This window comes from Ambystoma mexicanum, chromosome 3q (assembly GCF_040938575.1).
Source record: "Ambystoma mexicanum isolate Mex_15411 chromosome 3q, UKY_AmexF1_1, whole genome shotgun sequence".
In the NCBI taxonomy this organism is placed as follows: Eukaryota; Metazoa; Chordata; class Amphibia; order Caudata; family Ambystomatidae; genus Ambystoma; species Ambystoma mexicanum.
This window is the reverse complement of record NC_090926.1, coordinates 571700043-571720981: the sequence shown is the minus strand read 5'-3', so window position 1 is coordinate 571720981 and position 20939 is coordinate 571700043. Positions and strand designations below refer to the sequence as shown.

At 45.1% G+C, this 20939-nt stretch overlaps 1 protein-coding gene across 3 annotated transcripts in view; it reads right to left on the bottom strand.

Moving 5' to 3' along the window:
• Positions 1-20939, bottom strand: part of SLC23A1 (solute carrier family 23 member 1) — a 945676-nt gene that overhangs the window by 240061 nt on the left and 684676 nt on the right. For all 3 annotated transcript variants that reach the window (XM_069654343.1, XM_069654344.1, XM_069654345.1), the window contains one exon: positions 846-993. In XM_069654343.1, coding sequence (XP_069510444.1) covers positions 846-993 — 148 coding nt within the window. The remainder of the gene's footprint in view (positions 1-845; positions 994-20939) is intronic.

Below are 20939 nucleotides of genomic sequence, written 5' to 3'. Positions count from 1 at the left end.
AAAATAAGGGCCTTTTTTTCTAGGCTGAGCTAAGCACTTAGAAATTAGGGGTGGGAGCACTGCACCCTCAGTATTGACCAAGGGAGGCACTTGCAGACTGGTGCACTTCATGTCCTCAGATTCACACAGCATCATTCTTACTACAAGGGATTGTGATGCCTCTGTCAGGAAGAATTATAGCCTACACTGCAAATTTAGAAACATCTGGCATAGTGCCAAGAAGTCAGGTGCAGGGTTGAGAGTTGTATACCCACACTCCTAAGGCGAAAAGCCAGGTTTGACACACTTGTCTTATCATTGAAACACCCAAGTAAAGAGTGAATCAGGGAACAACATTGTCAGGGTTGCCTGCAGAGTTGATAGTGGCCCAGTATGACCTGTGGGGGGTTCTCAGGTATCATGGCTGGAGTTCTGGACTGGGTTACATGGGACAAGTTGCATCGATTTACATTGGCCTGCGCAGCTGGATCTGCTGTGTGTTTGTGGCTGGGATTTGGCCTCTGATTTTATTGTAGGTATGTTTACCTATTCAGTATGCCTGCAATATTGTATAGTGTTGGTTTCTTGCAGACAACAACCAAACCTTGCAGTACCCATCCACAGAATAAACAACGTTACTTTGCAAATCAACAAATACAGTTTGACCACTTCATTTAAGTGCCTAAAAATGGATCTGTGTTGTTCAAAGCATTAACTATGTGCCAGATAAATCCATAAAGGTCAATGGAGTCAAAACGTCAAAACATGAGAAAATCATTACTATATGCTGATAACTAGATTAATTAAACTATCAAACTGTAGAATGATGACATTGAAATATACATTATAACACAAAGGCATGTTACCTATTAATTGCGTGCACAGGAGGTGGTGGTGCACCTGCTAATCGGGCACATGCGTAGTAGTCTCCAATCGACTCAACAATTCCAGCCAAAGTAGCACTAAACATTCCCAATACTCCAGCAACTGTCACTATGGGTAATCCCCACTGGCCTGTAAACAAAGAACAATGAAGTTAATAGTGGGAATGCGTTTTTAAAGAAGTCATGTACACTGAACGGTGCCATTTTATTTACACAATGTTATTGCAAATAGTCAGTACTGTTTAAGGTACATTTGCACTAGCTTATAATGGTTGTCATAGTAATTGGAGTGCTCATTTGTTTGAGCCCTTTGATGAAGTCCCCTGCCAGGGGCAGTATGAGGGTGATCCACCATCCTCTGGTCTCTTCTACATGGAAGGGGTCTGCCACACATCACAAAACCCTCCCCTGCAACCCCTAGCTGGGACCGATTATATGGATCCCACCAGACACTCATCAGGCCAGGGTCCCTAAGGCCCCTTCTACTCCCTTAAAACCTCACAGGAGGTGCTGCTATGGTCCCAGTGGTTCTGGTGTACTGCAACATCACTTTTGTGAGTTCCATGGGGTGTGCGGACTCATCCAAACTCACCAAAATGCTGCAAACACTATGGGGAATATGAAAATCAGCTTTCAAACTCCTCTAGACCCCCTAATGTACTTACCAGCCCAGCAGCAGAGCACATGTACCTCTCCTATCTCCTATGTACACAGACATAACATCCCAAATGGTGGCAAGGTTTGATATAGGTTTAGGAAGGCCGCCATTCAGCCTCAACTAGACCGAAGTAAGGCTTGAACCGATAGCCAATCCAAGCCCACAAACAATTGGCAGTCACTGAGATAGGCTCTCACCCAAAGTCTTTCCCATCAGAAGGAGGGATATCCATATATGACACAAGCAACTTAGTCTGATAGTGTGTGGTGTAGGGGCAGGAGGCTTTCAATAAGAGAAGGCTGGAAACTGGAGAGTGCTGGTGAGAGAAGATCCTGTAGGGACGAAGGTGTATGGAGAGGTGACAGCAATAGGGGAAAGTAGGTGGTTACAGCTAAGTTAAGTAGGAGGCAGTTTTAACTACCGGGAATGAGGAGGAGCTTGCAGTTAAAGAGGGAAAGGAGCTGGTTACAACTAAGTTGAAGGATGAGTTAGTTATAGGAGGAGGGGGTGTCAGCAAGTAGGCAGAGTTGACAACAGCAGAAGGTTGCAGTATCAAGAAGGTGGTAAACATGCTAACAGCAGTTGGTGTCAGTGGAATTGCGAAAGAGAAGGAGTTTATGGAATGAGATGGCTATATCAATTAGGAGGAGGTAGTTACAGTAGGAGGTGGTGGTACCAACTATGTCACTAAGTGATTCTGATAGAATATGAGACAGAAAGTAACAACAGTTGAAGTTGAGAGAGAAGGTAATAGTGGATGTTCGGGAGTAAATAATGAGGTAGTGCACAGGAAGATCACTACATACACAGAAAGAAAAGAGCAGGAAGGTTCGACCGTAGGCCGGACTAGGCAATGGGAGGACCAATGCGAGGGGGTCAGGAAAGACAGCGCAGGATCAAAGAGTTTAGTTTAGTTTAGTTTGTTTATTTGTAAAGCGCGGCCAAACCCTCAGGTAGCTGGGCGCATTAAACTTGTGGACAACATGTTACATAATGTTGCGCAACAAAAGTGCAGACATTCAATGGTACATAGAAGAATACAGTAGGTGACACGATGCAGGTGCAATAGATAGTATAGGACCGGGTTACAGAGTGGTCCAGTTCAATTATAGTCAAAAATGTACGGTACTGAGTAGAGGTGTAACGGAGTCTGGTCTGTGAGTGGGCGGGTAACATTTTGTTAGGCGGAGAGCCACGATTTCACCATGGCTCTGAAGGGCCAGAAGGAGGCTTCCGATCTGATTGATAGAGGGAGTGTGTTCCAACATTGTGCAGCGAGAACTGGGACGCTAGATCCTCCTGCAGTTTTTAGATTGAATTTGGGAATCTTCAGTTGGTGCAGGTACAGTGTTTTGGTGGGTCTGGACGTGCTATGTCTAGAGAATTTGTCAGACAGGTAACGTGGGGCAGTCAGTGACAGGCATTTGTGTGTAATTACAAGGGTTCTTAGTTTGATTCTGTCGCGGATGGGGAACCAGTGGAATTCGTTACTGGCCGTGGAGATATGGGCCTTACGTGGGAGGTTGGGAGCGCACCTAAGGGCGTTATTTTGCAAAATCTGGAGTCTGTTTAGATTTTTGGTAGTGGTGCCAAGGAAGAGTGTATTACAATAGTCTCACTTGGATAATATCAACGCTCTGGATAAGGTGGGGCAACTCGTAATGGATAAAAATGGCCTGCAGGCATTAATAAGTTTGTTGGTATAGGTGGTAGATGAGATGGTGGGATTTATTTGTTTTTTCAGCGATAGGGTGGAGTCGAGGTACACACCTAGTGTTTTGACCTCTTCGGAGACTTTTATAATGTTGCCATCAATGGTGAAGGATTGGTACCTGGTGTCCAATTTATTAAGGTGAGCCTGGTAGCCTACGATAAGCAGTTACGCCTTGTCATCGTTAAGACAGAGGCTGTGTGTGGCCATCCAAGCTTGAATTTCTAGGTGCATTTCGTTGAGTTTTGCAACTTCTTCCTCATAGCGCCCAGTGAGTGTGATGAGGACCTGGGTGTCGTCTGCGTAATTCGTGTAGCTGATTGTCATGATCTCTGCTACCAAAAGGTCAGGGTTTTCCCAACTCCCTTGGAAGCAGATCCATAACCCAGGTTCCGAGTGCCAACCAGTCCCAATTGGGACCTTTTGGACCCAGTCCTGGCGCCAGTGGCACCAGGCTCATAAATATGCCCAGTCCCAGCGCTGGAAGCGCCGGGCTCATAATGCTTGGGTGGACTTACCTTCAGCAGACCATGCTGCTTACTTGCCTGCCAGTTGAGCCTCTGATCCTCTTCTGTTTGGAACTACTTTTCCTGTTGGGTGGGGCTGGAGCCACTCCCTAGATTCAGAACACTGGAACTCTTCTGGAAGGCAGGAACTCTTTTCTTACTAGGAACTCTTTTCTTACTTAGGCGTGGCTGTGGAAGGAGACACCTAAGCACTACAGGAGGCTATTTAAACCACACCCGGTGGATGAATCTTGCTTTGCGTTATTCTGCAACCTCTGCAGCAGAACGCTCATCGTGTCTTCTGCATCCGGTCCTGGGCCTAAGGAAAAAGGCTTACCATCCTGAATCCAGTCTTCAGCAACACCTATAAAGACAAGAAAGAACAGGTTAGCATTCCGGCATCTGAAAGGCAAAGGCTTACCATCCTGAATCCAGTCTTCAGCAACACCTATAAAGACAAGAAAGAACAGGTTAGCATTCCGGCATCTGAAAGGCAAAGGCTTACCTACTCTTCGTACGCTCCGGAGGCCTTCGGCGCTGCATCCCGCATCTGAAAGACAAAACAAGGTGCGTTTAAAGACATTGGGGAACTTTAATACTCACGTGCCATTACTCCTTTCCACATCTAATCCAGTGGGTATTCCGGCACCCTGCAGCCGCTCCGAACTCGTACCTGCAAAATAAAAAGACAGTTAGAGCGCATAGTGAAGCAGGCAACAAGCGCTTACTTACGTGCTTCCAGGCGCTTCTATTCATCACACGGGCTCCATCTTCAACTCACTTCAGCCCATCATCCGCCATCGCCGGAACCCTGCAAAACAAGAGACATCATTACTAAAGACTTTAAAGACATTTGAATGACTCGAAACTTACCGTTCGTGCAGTAAACGACGGACAGCAGTCCTCTGAAGTCAAGAGGCCTGCGCTACCTATCCAGTGAAGAAACTGGTTACAGCACCCTACCCCGAGGCAGATGGAGAGCTCGGCATTCACTTACCTAAGGTGAGAGCGTTAACCTTTGGGGGTCTACAGGAGAGGAGAAGAGGAAAGAGATAGGGACGCCCCAATAACCCCAGTTCATTAACCCCATATTTTCTATCTGCAGACATCTTACTCTACACGTCAGGCATACAGTGCACAGAGGTCCAGCCCAAAGAGCCAACCGGGTGCTACACATCCCCTTTGAAGATACGGTAGTCGCCCAGTCAAGACCGGCGCCTCTGCGAGAATCAGGTGAGCGTTACAGAACGCAAAGCCTACCGCAAAACTCTCGCCCAGGCGCTATGGAAACCTCGGATACTGACCCCCTAGCCCGGTTACTTGGGGAACTAAGGGCAGAAGTGCATGCAGCTCGTCAGGAAACGAATGCTCTAAGAAGTGAACTAATTATTTCCAAGGAGAGAACAGACAATCTTGCTAGACAAGTGCTACAGTCACAAGCCGGACAGACCCCGTTACCCGCATCAGGGGCAAATCTTCCTTCAACATCCTCTATGAATCCAGTGCAGATCAACCTACCTGGGAATGTACCTCTGGCTCCGCCCGAACGATTTTCTGGTGACCCAAAGAGGTTTGCAGTATTTATCAATCAGTGCCGGTTGCACTTCTTATGCCGGCCAGCAGCCTTTCCAACTGATCAAGCAAAAGTAGCTTTTGTACTTTCGTACCTTAGTGGCAATGCGGCAGACTGGTCGATCCCTCTAGTTAATCAAGATGATCCGGTTCTCCATGATTTTCAAGCCTTTCAGCTTAGTATGGAAAAACTGTTCGCAAGACATTCACAGGGGCAGGCCTTGGACAATGAGCTTCTTTCGTTGCGACAGGGTAATCAAGACCTTTTGGCTTATATTGCATCTTTCAATAGACTAATAGTGGAAACTCAATGGCCTGAGGACAAAAGGATTACGCTGTTTTATAGAGGTCTACGTGGAGAGCTCAAAGACGTTTTAGCCCAAGTAGTGAATCCCCCACAAGACTGTTCGGATTATATAGACTTGGTCGTTCAAATAGATCACAGGCTGCAGAACAGGAAGGCCGATCGTTCCAAGTTTGATGCTCGAGTATTTTCCAAACCGCCAACTCCTTCCAAAGGAGTAGACTCCGGGGAACCCATGCAAATAAGGGGTCTGAAAGGTCCTCTAACACAAAGGGAGCGGGAAAGGAGGAAACAGTTGCAATTATGCCTATATTGCGGAAACTCAGGGCACTTTCTTCGAGACTGTCCGGTGAAACCTGCCAAGAAGGCAGTAGGAGCTGCAGTTACCAAAGTTACAAACTCTGAGCAGGGAAACGACCTCGCCCGACAAGAATAGAGGTCCTCTTGCCGAGCGTGAAAACCAGTTCCGTGATTTCGCATTTCGTGATACCTATGGTCCTCATTAGCCCTGATAATCCGGATCGATTACATGCAATTGAAGCTTACGTCGACAGCGGTGCCATCGGCAATTATGTGGATCATGAAATGGTTTTGAGGATGAATCTAACTCTTTGTCCCAAGGCTGTAAAGGACGTCATTACTACGGTGGATGGTACGGAGATAGCCTCCGGGCCAGTAACGCATACCACTCAAGAGGTGACGCTAGTAAGTCAAGATGGACACCATGAGAAGATCGTGTTCGATGTGATCAAGGCCCCTCAGTTTCAGATTATTCTAGGAATACCTTGGTTAGAGAAACACAATCCTCTGATCGATTGGCGAGCAAGAACGGTCCAGTTTCCAGAATGTGTCTCTACTTGTCACCCTCCACCTGGTGTTGCACTGGCCGCAATTTCTTCAGAGACTCCCCAGTTACCTCCCGAATACCTAGAATACCAAGATGTTTTCCGGAAGGATCAGGCTAACTCTCTACCTCCTCATAGGTCTTATGACTGCCAGATAGACCTGATACCTGGATCTACTCCTCCTTGTAGTAGAATTTATGCCCTCACCGAGCCTGAGAACCTTCACCTTCGACAATACCTGGATCAATACCTGGCAAATTGGTTTATTCGTCCTTCCAAGTCCCCTGCTTCTTCAGCTTTGTTCTTCGTTCCAAAAAAGGAAGGAGACCTTAGAACTTGTATCGATTATCGCTCCCTGAACCAGATCACCGTTAAGAATAGATATCCGTTACCTTTGATCCCTGAACTCCTGGACCAAGTCAGAAAAGCATGCATATATACAAAGCTGGATCTTAGAGGAGCTTACCACTTGGTACGAGTAAAAGAGGGCGATGAATGGAAGACGGCCTTCCGCACCAAGTATGGGCTATTTGAATATCAGGTCATGCCCTTCGGACTTTGCAATGCCCCGGCCGCCTTTCAATATTTTATGAACGATGTCCTCAGAGAGCTCATAGATGTATGTGTTGTTGTTTACATTGACGACATCCTCGTTTATTCTTCATCGGAATCTGAACATCGGAAACACGTGAAAATGGTCCTCGAAAGATTGCGTCAACACAAACTTTTCGCTAAGTTGGAAAAATGTGTTTTCAACGTGACTGAAGTTGAATTCTTGGGATTCATATTATCACCTGGCGGAGTGCGTATGGATTCAAAGAAGGTCGATGCAGTTCTCAAATGGCCATCACCATCCTCCGTAAAAGGTGTGCAAAGCATGTTAGGCTTCGCTAACTTTTACCGCAGGTTTATCCCCGAATTCTCTCGAATAGTCCAGCCCATCACTGCCTTGTTAAAGAAAAACAAACGTTTTGAATGGTCTACCGAGGCGGAACAAGCTTTCCAGGATTTGAAGACTAAATTTATCTCTGCACCAATCTTAAAACACCCTCGCCCCGAACTCCCCTACATCGTGGAAACTGATGCTTCAAGCCTTGCCATGGGGGCAGTTCTATCACAAAAGGACCCGGTAACCAATCAGTTGCATCCCGTGGCATTTTGGTCCCGCAAATTCTCGCCTCCTGAAATCAATTACACGATTACTGACAAGGAACTTCTGGCTATCAAGTCTGCCTTTAAGGCTTGGCGGCATTATCTGCTGGGGGCCCGACACACCGTTACTGTGATTACGAATCACCGAAACCTGCAATATTTGAAGACCGCAAAAGCCCAATCCTCTAGACAACTCCGTTGGGCATTATTCTTTGCCGAGTTTGACTTCATAATTACCTATCGACCTGGTACAAAGAACGGTAAAGCCGATGCCCTTTCTCGGATAGGAGTGGAAGAACACTTGGTCAACCCTAAACCTGTACCAATCATTCCCGAACAAAGAATTCTGGGTGTAATCGCCACAGAATCCATAGAGGAAGTTAAGGATAAAGCCAGGCAACTTGTAACTCCAGCAGACATACAGAATTGGCATCTGCAGGGAAAGGACTTTGCAGTAAAGGACAACTTATTGTATTTCCAAGAACGATTATACCTACCCAGCACAGATTTACAGAAAAAAGTAATCTCTTGTTATCACGACTCTTTAATGGAAGGTCATCCCGGTATAGCCAACACCTCAGAAAAGATCAAGCGCTACTTCTGGTGGCCGTCTTGGAAAAAAGATATCAGAGACTTTATAATGTCCTGTGGAGTATGCGCCCAAAACAAGAGTCAAAAGGAAAGACCAGCAGGCCTCTTACGCCCTATTGACATTCCACCTCGCCCTTGGCATACGCTTTCTATGGACTTCATCACCGATCTACCTCCATGCTCCGGATACAATACGATTCTAGTAATCGTGGACTTATTCTCCAAGATGGCGCATTTCATTCCGCTCAAAGGCTTGCCAACAGCAGCAACTCTGGCCCGAGAATTTCTCGAAAACATCGTCCGACTGCACGGTTTTCCTTCGGTTCTAATTTCGGATCGAGGTAGTCAATTTATTTCTCATTTTTGGCGAAGTTGCTGTCGGTCGGCTCAAATTGATGTGAGACTATCGACCAGTCACCACCCTCAGACCGACGGACAAACCGAGAGGACCAATCAAACTCTGGAACAGTATTTACGCTGCATGCTGCAACAAACTGAAAAAACTTGGAAAGATATCCTTTGGATAGCCGAGTATGCCTACAATAACTCTGTCCATTCGGGAACTGGGAAAACCCCGTTTTTTCTTTTGTACGGCAGTCACCCTCGAACCTCGGAGTTGGATCCCCTCCAAGATCTTGAAACACCAGCAGTAGACTACCTGCATTCTACAATCACCCAAGCCTTTAAGGAAGCTGTTTCTCACCTTCAAAGGGCTAAAGAACAATACAAGAAAGGAGCAGATCAACATCGGAAGGAAGCCCCTCACTATCAAGTAGGGGATCAAGTCTGGTTATCCACCAAATATCTATCTCTAAAAGGGCCACGCACATTCAACCCAAGATACCTTGGTCCCTATTCCATCACTACCATAGTAAACCCAGTAGCGGTCAAGTTGGACTTGCCCCCGCACATGAAGATACATCCGGTCTTCCACGTCTCTCTATTAAAACCCGTGCAACCTCAAACCCGACTAACCAAATCTCCAAAACCTATCCTAGTGGATGGAGAACTCGAGTTTGAAGTCAAAAGCATTCTGGACTCCAAGATCTCCAAATCTAAACTATTCTACCTAATTGACTGGAAAGGCTACGGCCCCCAAGAGAGATCCTGGGAACCTGCTGAATATGTCCACGCTCCTCGCCTAATCAAAAGATTTCACCGAACATTTCCTGACAAGCCAAAACCCCCGGAGAAGCCCGGTTTGGGAGGGGCCTTGAGGGGGGGTACTGTCATGATCTCTGCTACCAAAAGGTCAGGGTTTTCCCAACTCCCTTGGAAGCAGATCCATAACCCAGGTTCCGAGTGCCAACCAGTCCCAATTGGGACCTTTTGGACCCAGTCCTGGCGCCAGTGGCACCAGGCTCATAAATATGCCCAGTCCCAGCGCTGGAAGCGCCGGGCTCATAATGCTTGGGTGGACTTACCTTCAGCAGACCATGCTGCTTACTTGCCTGCCAGTTGAGCCTCTGATCCTCTTCTGTTTGGAACTACTTTTCCTGTTGGGTGGGGCTGGAGCCACTCCCTAGATTCAGAACACTGGAACTCTTCTGGAAGGCAGGAACTCTTTTCTTACTAGGAACTCTTTTCTTACTTAGGCGTGGCTGTGGAAGGAGACACCTAAGCACTACAGGAGGCTATTTAAACCACACCCGGTGGATGAATCTTGCTTTGCGTTATCCTGCAACCTCTGCAGCAGAACGCTCATCGTGTCTTCTGCATCCGGTCCTGGGCCTAAGGAAAAAGGCTTACCATCCTGAATCCAGTCTTCAGCAACACCTATAAAGACAAGAAAGAACAGGTTAGCATTCCGGCATCTGAAAGGCAAAGGCTTACCATCCTGAATCCAGTCTTCAGCAACACCTATAAAGACAAGAAAGAACAGGTTAGCATTCCGGCATCTGAAAGGCAAATGCTTACCTACTCTTCGTACGCTCCGGAGGCCTTCGGCGCTGCATCCCGCATCTGAAAGACAAAACAAGGTGCGTTTAAAGACATTGGGGAACTTTAATACTCACGTGCCATTACTCCTTTCCACATCTAATCCAGTGGGTATTCCGGCACCCTGCAGCCGCTCCGAACTCGTACCTGCAAAATAAAAAGACAGTTAGAGCGCATAGTGAAGCAGGCAACAAGCGCTTACTTACGTGCTTCCAGGCGCTTCTATTCATCACACGGGCTCCATCTTCAACTCACTTCAGCCCGTCATCCGCCATCGCCGGAACCCTGCAAAACAAGAGACATCATTACTAAAGACTTTAAAGACATTTGAATGACTCGAAACTTACCGTTCGTGCAGTAAACGACGGACAGCAGTCCTCTGAAGTCAAGAGGCCTGCGCTACCTATCCAGTGAAGAAACTGGTTACAGCACCCTGCCCCGAGGCAGATGGAGAGCTCGGCATTCACTTACCTAAGGTGAGAGCGTTAACCTTTGGGGGTCTACAGGAGAGGAGAAGAGGAAAGAGATAGGGACACCCCAATAACCCCAGTTCATTAACCCCATATTTTCTATCTGCAGACATCTTACTCTACACGTCAGGCATACAGTGCACAGAGGTCCAGCCCAAAGAGCCAACCGGGTGCTACACATCCCCTTTGAAGATACGGTAGTCGCCCAGTCAAGACCGGCGCCTCTGCGAGAATCAGGTGAGCGTTACACTGATGCCCAGATCATCAAGACGGTCAAAGAGAAGCTTGGTGAAGATGTTGTAGAGTGTGGGAGAGATGCAGGAACCTTGGGGAACTCCACAATGGATTGGGACAGGGTCAGCAGCTGCTGAAGGGGCGAAGACCCTAGTCGACCTATCAGACAAAAATGACTGAATCCATTTGGTGGCATTCTAGGAGAATGCTGCAGCCGAAGAGAGGTGTTGTGTGAGGATCTGGTGGTCAACCGGGTCGTAAACAGTGGATAGATCCAACAGGAGCAAAATGGCCAGATTGCCCTTGTCTTTGGCTTCATCCATTTGGAGTTTTAGATCCAGGAGGGCGGTTTCGGTCCCGTCTCTGGGTCTAAAGCCGGACTGTCGCAAGCCTAGAAGGTTATTGTCTTCCAAATGTTGTTGTATTTGGAGGTAAGCCACTCTATCTAGTATTTTGAGGAGAAAATGGACCGTAGTGATGGGTCTATAATTCGTGGGAGTGTTGGGGTCTAGATTGGGTTTTTTAAGAAGGGGGGAGGACCCAGGCTTCTTTGAGGTTGCTGGGAACAACTGAGTTCTTAAAAGACAAATTAATCTGAGAAGTGATAAATGGGGCTAGATCTTTGGCTCCATCCTTGATGACTGAGGCTGGACACTGGTCGCCTTTGCATTTAGACGGTTTGAGGCAGCCAATTATCTTTACAACTTCATCCTCAGTGACTGGGGAAAAGTGGAAAAGGGGGCAGTCAGCAATGGTGCGACTGTTATTGCTATTGAGGTGGTTTTAGCAGCAAAGTTGGCTTTTTTAGACTCTATTTTGGCTTGTAGAAGAGCAATTTTATTTGATAGGGCTAGTTGGATATTATAGCACCAGGCTTTATCCTTGATGCAGTCCTCAGAGGGTGGCAATGGTGATTCGAGCTCTCTTAGAATAGAGAATAGTTCTTTCGTGCCCGATTTGACATTTTGTATTCTCAGGTTATAAATCTCTTTTTTAGCATTTAAGATAGCGGATTTGTAGGTGGAGGCTGCCGATGAGAATTTATCTTTAGTAGTAGGAGAGGGCGCTTTTCTCCAGTTAGTTTCTGCCGCTCTTTTAATGTTGCGGAGATCCTTTAGTTCTGCTGAGAACCTTTGTTGGAGTGGGCGATAGGTTTAGCCTTTCGTTGTTAGAGGGAAGCTATCTGGTTGAGGGCTTGTTCCAGAGTATTGTTGTAAAGATCTACTAAAGCAGATGGGTTGTTATTCCGTGTAGGGCGGTTAACCTTAGTGATGGGCATGAGGAGCGGTCTGAGGTTTTCTATGGTGATGTTACGATTGTTTCTGGAAATTATTTGAGGTGTCCTGGTAGGCAGTGCTGTTTTAGGTACGGTTTTGGGTATCGAGAAGGTGATGAGGTGATGGTCTGTCCACGCGCAGAGGGTAATGTCTGTCAATGAAAGGTTGCAATTAGCGTCTGCTAGCCAATCTAAAGATCTTCCTTTGGCATGTGTGGGTTTGTTGATGTGTTGAGTTAGGACTAAATGGGTAATGGTGTCGTTGAGAAAGGTAGCATGACTGTCATTTGGGTCATTGAGTCCCAAATTGAAGTCGCCCATGATGATAATTTGTGATTTAGGTTTGGTATTGGTGGTAAGCAGAAGAGAGATATCCTCTTAGAAGGTGGACAGGGCGCCTGGAGGTCTATGTAAAATGTGTAGGAGAATGGTTTGGGTGTTAGATAGAGGAAGTTTGATGGAATGGAGTTCGGCTGAGGGAAAGGTAGTGTTAGTTACTTCTCTGATGTTAAGGTTGGATTTAGCAATAAGGGCCACTCCCCCTCCAACTCCCGTTTTTCTGTCCGTGCAGAAGATATTGTAGTTGTCGGGGATGGCTAAGGCTAATGCAGGACCAGCTGCTTGGTGGAGCCATGATTCGGTGATTGCAATGAAATCTAAGTGGTTGGCAGTGATAAGGTCTGCAACATCGGTGGCATGGGCTACCAATGAGCGTGCATTGATGAGGGCACCCTTAATGGAGATGGAATTTGGGGTAGCATTTGTGGGTGGTGGGTTGTGGGGTGTTGTGCAGTCCTGGTTAACTGGGGATTCGGTGTGTGTTGTCTGCAATGTGTGAATCTTGGTCTGTTTGGTGATCGGGCTTGTGCCTCAGGCTGGTGCGATAGCTAAGTCTGGCATTCCTCAGATGAGTAGGGCAAGCTATGTGCAAGTTAACAATAGTGAGTATGTAGAGGCGTAAGCCTAAGTGTACGTTTCTTAGAGGTGTGGGGCATGGAATGAGAGGTGTAGGCGGGCAAGCAAATCTGTTTATCCAATCTGCTGGCGATAGGAGTTCAGGGTAACGTGGAAGAGTCATGTCGTTGCAGTTCCGCAGTGGGAAGTTGTGGAGTAAAGGGAGGAATGTGGCCATGGCAAGAGTTGCCCTTCTTAGAGTAGCCATCGTGGGAGGCTAAAATGCTGGCTAAGGGCTGGTGAAGGCTAGAGTCTGTGGTCAAGCGGGTGAATACCTGTGGATAGCTAGTTCAAGTTAGTAGTTAGGCAAATAGTGGCAGTTGAGAGGTGCAATAATGTTAATACTGGATGTAAGGTGCATGCGGGAGAAGGTGCACAAGGGTGAACTGTAAGGATTAGGCCGGTGTAACAAGTGTAGGAATATGTGTTCAACAACAACAATAGGCAATCTCACAGCAAGATGCAGAATAATATTTCAATGAGAGTGCAGGATGTATGATCTGCAGCATTAGAATGCTCTGCTAAAAAATTGATAAAATTCAGTCGACAGGCCATCCGGTCCCGGAGTCTTCCCAATTTTTAAATCATGGATAGCTCGTAGGACCTCCTCAACCATTACCGGAGAATCAATAAAGTCCCTACCATCACTAGACAGACAGGGAACTTCAATTTTATCAAAAAACTCTTCAAGTTCATTCACTGATGGACTACAGCCCTCAGCATATAGAGTAGAGTAAAAGGAATGAAAACACTCACCAATATCTTCCCTCTTAAACACCATATCACCTGAACCATTATCTAGTTTGCGGATGAAAGAGCGTTCAGTAAAACCTTTTAATCTTCTCGCCAACAACCTACCACTACAATCTCCACTCTCCCAGAAACACTGGTTCGAATAGAAGGTACCACGATCAGCCTGAGCCTCCACTTCACATTTCAACAATTCTCTCACCTTATCCATATTAATACGGTCTTCCCTAGCCCTAGTGCGGGCAAACGTAGACTGAAGTATACCTAATTCCAATTCCAGATCCTTCAACTTATTTTCCCCTTTCCGCCTAATCCTAGCAGTCCAGTTCATCAGCTCCCCTCCTATCAAGGCCTTAAAAGAGTCCCATGCTATTAGGCTATCAGCGGAACCAGTATTTTCATTAAAATAATTCACTATAGATCTAGTCAGTGAGGTTAAAGCATCATCCTCTTTCAAAATGAAAGGTTTTAATCTCCATCTACCAGACTCTCGTCTCAAAATCCCAAAATGTAGTTTGACTTTAACTAATGAATGGTCAGAGAGGAACCGTTCACAGATTTTTGCCTCCACCACAGTTTCAACTAAAGTGTCAGAGATGAACACATAATCAAGCCTGGAAAACAAGTCATGAGCAGTAGAATAAAAACAAAACCCCCTTTCCCCTTGATGTAAAGTCCTCCAAGAATCAATCAGGTCAAATGTTTCATTAAATTCTTGAAATTCCTTACTAGACCTCTGGCCAGTAAAATGACATTTTGAAGACCTATCCAATTTATAATCTAGAACACAATTAAAATCCCCTCCTAAGACAATAAGTTCCCCTTTCATACCACTCAACAGCTTAGTCAGAGAATCAAAAAAATTACCAGACACATGGGCCATAAACGGAACCAATAGTAATAACCCTATCTTCATATTTCAAATCGACCAGAATCACACGACCCACGTCATCCATTGCCACCCCTTCCACACTTGCGCCCAATTCCCTCTGAATCAAAAGCCCAACAACCCTCGACTTAAAAGAGAAGCAGTTCAGCCACACATTCGTGTATCTTGAATTAGTAAGAAGCTTCTCCGCACCCTCCACAAGATGAGTTTCTTGAAGAAAAATCACATCAATCCTTTTAGCAGTGCATTCTTTTTTTTTTTAAACTCTTTATTTAGGTTATTCAAAAATAAGTACAATTCAGAACAGACAATCAAAAATGGAACAAATAGAGCATAACAAAATATCAAATGTGATAACTAAATCAAGGCAAATACAGTGAGGGAAAAATTTTTTTAAAAACCTTAATTGCCAATTCACCACTAACCAATTATCCTAAACAGCACTTATACACTTAACTAACAAAAATACAACATCAAATACACCACAAACATCAATCCTCCCCTCCCACCACCCACTGCCCAAAAAAATAAAAATAAATACATAACACATTCTGACAGAGCATCAGTCATAAAACTCATTGAATTTACTCCATTGTAAATTTCCTCTTTGTGTAATCTACCCAATTTCTCGAAACGAGAAAGAATTTGCAATTGAACTAACCAATCATCTACACATGGCTTTTTCCTAGTCTTCCAGACTTGTACTATCAGTCTGACAGCAACTAGAAAGACTTTATTAATCCAACACAACATTAGGTATTCAAGATGTCTCACATAACTCCAAGATTTCAATATCACCGCTAATGGGTTTCTAGGAAAAGCAATCTCACACACCAAATCAACCCTATCCAAAACTTCTTTCCAAAACCCCACTACCTTTTCACAATCCCATCCATTTTTAACATAGTACCCTTCTCTCTCAAACAACCCCAGCAACTATCAGTATCACCAAGTCCCAATTTAAACATCCTATCATGAGTCCAAAAAAGACGCCCTAAAGTCTTCTGGTGAATAAAGCGCAAATTCAAATCAGCCTTCGCCTTAATAGGAACCTTCCACATACTTTCCCAATCATTCAAAGGTATAACCTCTCCAAGTTCCTCAGACCATGTGCATATCAATTTATCCCAGAATACTAGGGAACGATTTTCAGTCGGAAAGAGTTTTAAAAAACTAGACACCCCATGAGGAACAATAGAGAGAAAATCACACCTCTCAGGTCTCTGCAATAGAGGCAGATCAATCATCTGACTCCTCTCCATCATTAAAGCATCCAACAAATTATATCTCTGTAGTTCCTTTTGATGCAAATCAAACATAACCTTCAAATCCTCAAAAGACTTAATACCCCCATCATACCAGATATCTCGTAACAGTAAAATGCCCTTATTAATCCAGCTTCTCCAACACAACATCTGATTATTAATCTGCAAACCGGGATTCTGCCAGATGGAAGCTTCCTCACATAAATAAATCCTTGTCCACCACTGATAATCAGGGAGATAATAACATCTTTAGTGACCATCACAGACTGCAATTTAGCCACTTGCCTAGGCAACCTACCAAAAGAGTATAAACTTCCAATATGGAAAGGACTCAATATATTTTCTTCAATTCGAGCCCAAAGCGGAACCACTATTCATAGAGAAATAAACAGACGATTTCTTTAAAAGAAAGCCATTGAAGTAATTCTCAAGGATGGGATATCCAAAACCACCTTCAGAAGTCCCCCGGATCATTAGATATCTCGGTATCTTGGGCATTTTCTTAGCACCCCATAAACATTCCTGAAATACTTTATCTATCCGACCAAGAGTTTTTTTTAGAAAATCTTAATGGAAGAGAATGAATAATGTATAAAACCTTACGTAAGAGAACCATCTTGATGGCATTAACTTTAGCCCAAACCGTCAATGGTAGCCTTTCCCATTTACAAATGTCCTTCCAAAGGGTTTCAATGACTTTATCAACATTGAACTCGACCATCCTCTTCATATCTCTAGTGAGATATACCCCCAGATATTTCACAGAACTATTTTCCCATGTACAATTCCAATTTGACAATTGATCACGTACAGGAGTGTCACAGACCGGGAAAACTATAGTTTTTTCCCAATTAATCTTATACCCTGAGAGTTTACCCACCTCCTCAACCATATCTTGAAGTATATTACCACCCGTTTCAGAATTACCAAGGATGATCATAACATCATCAGCATAAGCCAACACCTTAATCTCAATTTCTCCCATCCTAAATCCTGAAAGGTTCTGAGATTGTCGAATATAAAGCAAAAACAGTTCCAAAGCCAAGTTAAAAAGGTAGGGCGATAAAGGACATCCTTGACGAGTACCTTTGAATAATTTGAAGGAAGCTGACAATAACCCATTCACCCAAACCCTACCACTAATATCTAATTGTAAACCCCCAACAGCGTTAATGAACAATGGACCAAAACCCATCTTCATCAGCATAAAATTCAAGAAGGTCCAGTTTACACTGTCAAATGCCTTTTCGGCATAAAAAAAAATAAAAAGTACATTTTCAGCTTCTGCACCAGAAAGATTCAAAACATCTAATAGCGTTCTAATGTTATCGTACCCAAAGCGCTGTTTCATAAACCCAACCTGGGTACTATCTATCAGAGCACCTATATGTTTATCAAGTCTATAAGTCAGGATCTTAGTGAAGATCTTGATATCCACATTCACACGGGAGATGTAGGAAGGACATAGTGTACCTTCCATCAAAAATCTATTATAAAGGTCACATAGTTCTGGAGCAAGCGGCTCACTAAAAGATTTTTATTTACTTATTTTCTTCTCTCTGATTTTTTTTTTTTAATGATTTATACTTAGTGGAAACATTGTTCTGATGTTCTTCGGAGTGCTTTGGAATTTGCTTCACTTTTGCTGATTCAATTTGGAAACATGGGGAGAGTTTCAATAATACTACTACAATGTGGATGCGGGTTTCTGGGTGGTATAGTTAGGATTTGGCCTACTTATGTAAATGCTATTTTTTTAAGGGGTTTGGCTTTAGTCCGAGCCAGTTGAATTGGTATATTGAATTGTTTTCATGTGATGTCCTGTTTTGTTTCGTTTGTCTGGGTTGGGGATACTATTACATTGTTTATTCTGGCTCTAAATGTCTGTGTTCTCTAACTGTTCATTCTATACTTTTTAGGGTTGTGTGGTCCTTTTTGGAGGTTTCCGATACTCGATTAATTTCTTTGCCATGGGATTGATTACGGTAGGAACATGGAATGTGAACGGGTTAAATTGCCCAATTAAGAGGAAAAAAGTGTTGTCTAGACTTTGGATCCCTCCAAAGGGCAACAGTTCCGGTGTCAGGGTTCCATTGGATTCCTCTTTGTCTGATCATAGATCGGTCCCACACAGGAAGAAACATTCCCGAATTCCCAGTAGATATAACAGTTCATGTTCACCTTGGAACCCTGGTCCGTCATTGTTTGCGCGTCTCTTCAGAGAACGCTATGTGTTGCCTTGGAGATGCTGGTGCCCTTTGCATTCACGGCGGCGCGGTGTGCGTGCGGTCGGCTGATCTGTATTTAAACTCCGCCCCCACGCACGGCAGCGCTTCTGAATTTGAAATTTTCAAAGCTATGTATCTTGTTATCCTGTCTTCAAGCTCTTTGAAACCCTGGTCTGTTTAGTGACCTTCCTTGCCTCGTTCTTGTCATTTGCTTTCTTTACCTGTTGCTGACTCGGAACGTCCACGGACTGCATTCGCCTCATCCCTGCACGTCTTACCTGCTTGATGCCAAACCGGAGCGCCCACGGACTGCATTCGTCTCATCCCTCACGTCTTACCTGCTTATTGCTGTTAGGCAGAAACCTGTGCAGTTCCCTTAGGGGGGACCACTGCAAAAGGCTTAAGACTACAGGTGTTGGCAGTAAACCCAATTGGTAGCAGTCTGTACCACACAGATTTACCTGGTAGCTGTGGCTGAGCAGTTAGACTTCTCTCAAGATGAGTTAGGCAGTATATAGAGTATACACAATAGGTACAAAGATACAGCAGCACAAGCAAACACTGACCAGAGCTTTGGTGTAAAAGTATATAATTATTTATTTAAAGACACACTTGTAAATCACACTAGCACAAAAAGAGGTAAGTAAATTCAACACACAGTCACTATTATATATGTACAACCCTAATTACTTCTTAGACAAGTCTTAGTGAGAAACACCACTTATTTTCAGGCAGAGGTGAGCGCTTAACATAAGATGGCACTCTAATAAGTTATTTAAAAAGGGAGGGAAAAAGGCAGAGTTATGAAAGCACACAAATCTCAATACTTTTCAAAGAACCACAGTGAGGCAGGTTAGGCAAAGTCTACTGGAGAGCAAGGAAGTTCAAATGCCAGGCCCACTCTTAGAGAGAGCAAGCGAAATCTGTCCAGGATCACACAGTGGGGTTATGCCCAAAGAGTCTTTGTAAATAGTTCACAAAAGATTGAGATCAAGTCAGGAAAAGTTAGTTAACAGGCCCCAGGCTAACCCAGGTAAGAAAGTCGAGGATTTACTGTCACCCCGAACGATCTGTCGCAAGGGAAGCCAGGCGGGACACAGTACCTGAAAATGGAAAGAACGCTCCAGCGGGGGCAGTTGTTCCTGGTAGTGGTTGCAAGTCGGTGTTTCGTCCAGAGGAAGAGGAGGTCTCGACGTGGAGGAAAGCTGAAGATCGTTACACTGCCAGGGAACAAACCAGCCGCGGAGTTTCCCTGTTACAAGGTACCACCCTTTTCTTCGCGGTAGTGGTAAACCGTGGTATTCCGGTTGCCGGGGTGCTTGGTACGGGCAAGGTGGCCACGGGATGGTCCAGGAAGGCGAAAAGATGGGCAAACTGGTTATCCCCACTAGTCAAAGGAAGAAGACTCTCCGGGCTGGAGATCTGCTCTGTCGTCGGGAAAAGTGGTGAGACGGTTCAGCAAGGCTCCACTGGTGCTGTTGTCGTTGCAGGTCGGCTCGGCTTCTCCCTCCTCGGATTCTTTAGGTCCTGTGGCGACTTCTGAAGTTCCAGTCCCGAAAGCCCTGCTTTTATGCAGAAAACCCCCATTCATTCAGCCTAGCTGTCTCTCAAACATGCTAAGTGGTGGTACCCAGACAGAGTGGCACCACTTTTGGAGGCTTCTGTGGAGAAGCCCGCCAAAAAGTCAAACAAAGGGCTCGACTTGGGTTGGAGTCACAGAAGCGAACACAAACGCCATTTTGGAACCAAGTTTCGGCAAAAAATACCAACCGGTGAATTTATTTTAATTTAATAAACCGGCGGTATGTTCGAGGCTATTTTAAAAAGTGGTAGCCTCGAACAATGGGAAAATCCCATAAGAATATATTTGTGGTTGAATATAAAAAGTAGTATCCACTGCCACCAGCCAAAACTCGGTCGTGTACAGTGCCCCCTCGAACAACAGACCCCGGGGCAATCGAATTGCCCCGACCAGTATGTCCACAATATGATGGTTTGTAGTGGTTCTGTTCACAATTTGAGACTAGTAAAGCCAATGGTGACTTTACATGCCCTGGGAGACAGTAGTCAGTCCCAGGGTATGGAGTCTATGTTTGGGGGTTGCTACGACACCCCTGGGTTACTGCACGGAGGGTGCTGTGTAACCCACATCTCAAAAACACATGAAACCCTATGGGGAAAAGGACCCCATAGCCCAAAGAACACATACAAAGTCAAAGGAACACCTCAAATCATGTCTAAGAGTGGGAGGAAAAGAGTCTCACTCTTAGCAGGAGAAAAAATAAACCCCAAAAATCCAGCAAAGCTGCTGGGGGACTCACTAGGTTTGGGAAATTAGCCTTTACAGAGAATTCTCCCTAACAATTGCCAACCTTGGAATGGCCACGGACTGCATTCGCCTCATCCTTACACGTCTTACCTGCTTGCTGCCAAACCGGAACGTCCACGGACTGCATTCATCTAACGCCTCACATCTTACCTGCTTATTGACAAGCCTGAATGTCCACGGATCGCATCGGAACGTCCACGGACTGCATTCCTCTCATTCTTCATGTCTTACCTGTTGGTTGCCAAAACAGAACGGCTATTGGACTGCTTCAACTCCAACCATCGTCACTTCCTCCCGCTCTTACCTTACAGCTCAAAGACTAAGGATCTCCAAGGACATTAGCGCATCGGCGCAAGGATCAAAGGACTTTAGCACAACCGTGCAAGGATCAAAGACTCTTTAGG